The 1,869-nt window shown below is 43.7% G+C and overlaps 1 protein-coding gene across 1 annotated transcript in view; it reads left to right on the forward strand.

Moving 5' to 3' along the window:
• Positions 1-245: 245 nt before the first annotated feature.
• LOC119448843 (uncharacterized) overlaps positions 246-1,869 on the forward strand; it is a 9,491-nt gene continuing 7,867 nt past the window's right edge. The window contains exons 1-2 of the mRNA XM_049666522.1: positions 246-1,309; positions 1,522-1,849. Of these exons, the coding sequence (XP_049522479.1) occupies positions 570-1,309; positions 1,522-1,849 (1,068 nt within the window). The 5' untranslated portion in view covers positions 246-569. The remainder of the gene's footprint in view (positions 1,310-1,521; positions 1,850-1,869) is intronic.

A 1,869-nucleotide genomic window follows, 5' to 3' on the forward strand; every position in this document is an offset into this window, starting at 1 on the left:
GAGCGAATAAAGTGGAAACGTTAAATGTTCAGCAACATAACTCTATATTTGAAAAGCTCAAGATATTAAACATTCCAAGCATAAATTTGCTCTTAACACATCAAAGTATCAAAGTTTTGAGCACTTACCATTATGAATCTGCCTGAGCCCCTGATTATCCGGTGTATAGGTCGTGTCTGAAAATCAGTCGATCGAAATCGAGTAGTCAGTCACTAAATCGATGATCATTCAATCACCTACGTATCAGTCAGTCAGTCATACCCGTGCCACACGGGCGCCGAAAATGGCATTCAGTAGTTAAGGCCTTAAGTTCCTGAATGACATTTTTTTCGGCGGAGCTGCCACACGTCGTAGTTAAATGACATTTGACACGATGGTGTCGATGGCAGCGTCTTCTGAAGTGAGCAATTTTAGGGTATTAATTAAAAAATAAATATGCATTTTGAAGTTTATGCATTTAAAACTACCGTAGTAAACAGTGAAATGTACAAATAAGCATACTATGGTACGGTTAGCGTGAGTTTTTTTTACTGTCTTTTAGAATCGACCATAGCAACTCTGGCCAATGTATGTCAAATCCGGAGCCCATAAACAAAATGGCGCCTGCTCTATCGCGACCGTTGCAACGCCGACCTGAGGAAATTCGTCGAGCACAACTCCTGTTAGCTGCGTTAATATGTTTCCGCGCAAAAGATCGTGCGGAACATCGCAGACTCCAAGAGCAAAGAGAAGCTGTGAAACGTCAGATCTGCGACGTAGAGCTTCAGATGTTTTCGAACTCGTTCAACTTAGTTGCCGTCGCTACCATGTTGAGCGCAACAGCCAGATCTCGATGGCGCTTTCCTCGCAACCAGCGGTGGTTTGAAGACACCCTGCCTAATTTGGGAGAAGCGCACTTCAAGAGGTGTTTTCGTGTTTCACCAGCCACGTTCAGGTATATCGTGGAATCTTGTCGCAGCGATCTGCAACGTGTAGATACTGTAATGACCGAGGCCATTTCCGTGGAAAAAAGAGTCGCCGTCGCTCTCTACCGTTTGTGTTCTACTGCGGAAGACAGGACGATTTCAGAGTTATTTTCACTTGGCCGTTCAACAGTGAACAAAATATACAAGGAGTTCTGTGCAGCCGTTCTGCAAAACCTTGAGGAAGCCTGGCTCAAGATGCCTGCACCTGCAGACATTGAAGATCACATGAGGGAGTTTCATGCCATGACTGGGTTCCCGCAAGGCGTTGGGGCGCTGGACGGTTGCCATTTCCCGGTGTCGCCTCCGAAAGAACATGCTTCAGATTACCACAACTACAAGGGGTGGTGAGTTGAGATTTTTTCGACTATGCCTTCATACTTTCAAAGCAGTAACATGATTACGCACTTTATGTTCTCTCAGCGGTTGTTTGCTATTGCATAGTTTCTTGAATAGTGTAGAATTTCGTTTCTTTGAACTATGAACATATTTGCTAATGATTGGAATTTTTTTGCTTTTGATCGCTGTTGGTTTAACACTTATTTCGTTCTGTCTGCAGGTACAGTATGATCCTGCTGGCAATGGTCGACCACCGTTACCGGTTGCGCTACACAAACGTCGGCTCTCCTGGGCGATGCCACGATGCATTTGTTTATGGCAGGTCGACACTTCGGAAGCTCATTGAAAGTGATTTATTTCAACGTCCAACAGTTGCCATTGAAGGTGTTCATGTACCTCCTATTATTTTATGCGATCAGGCGTTTTCACTGACATGTAATCTTCAAAAGCCATACGCAAATGCATTACCAAACACACCTGAATATGCACTTAATTACAACTTGTCAAAATCAAGAAGAATTGTGGAAAATGCTTTTGGACGAATGAAAGCCAGATTTCGCTTTGTTAT

Source organism: Dermacentor silvarum, chromosome 4 (genome assembly GCF_013339745.2).
Source record: "Dermacentor silvarum isolate Dsil-2018 chromosome 4, BIME_Dsil_1.4, whole genome shotgun sequence".
NCBI classification, from domain to species: domain Eukaryota; kingdom Metazoa; phylum Arthropoda; class Arachnida; order Ixodida; family Ixodidae; genus Dermacentor; species Dermacentor silvarum.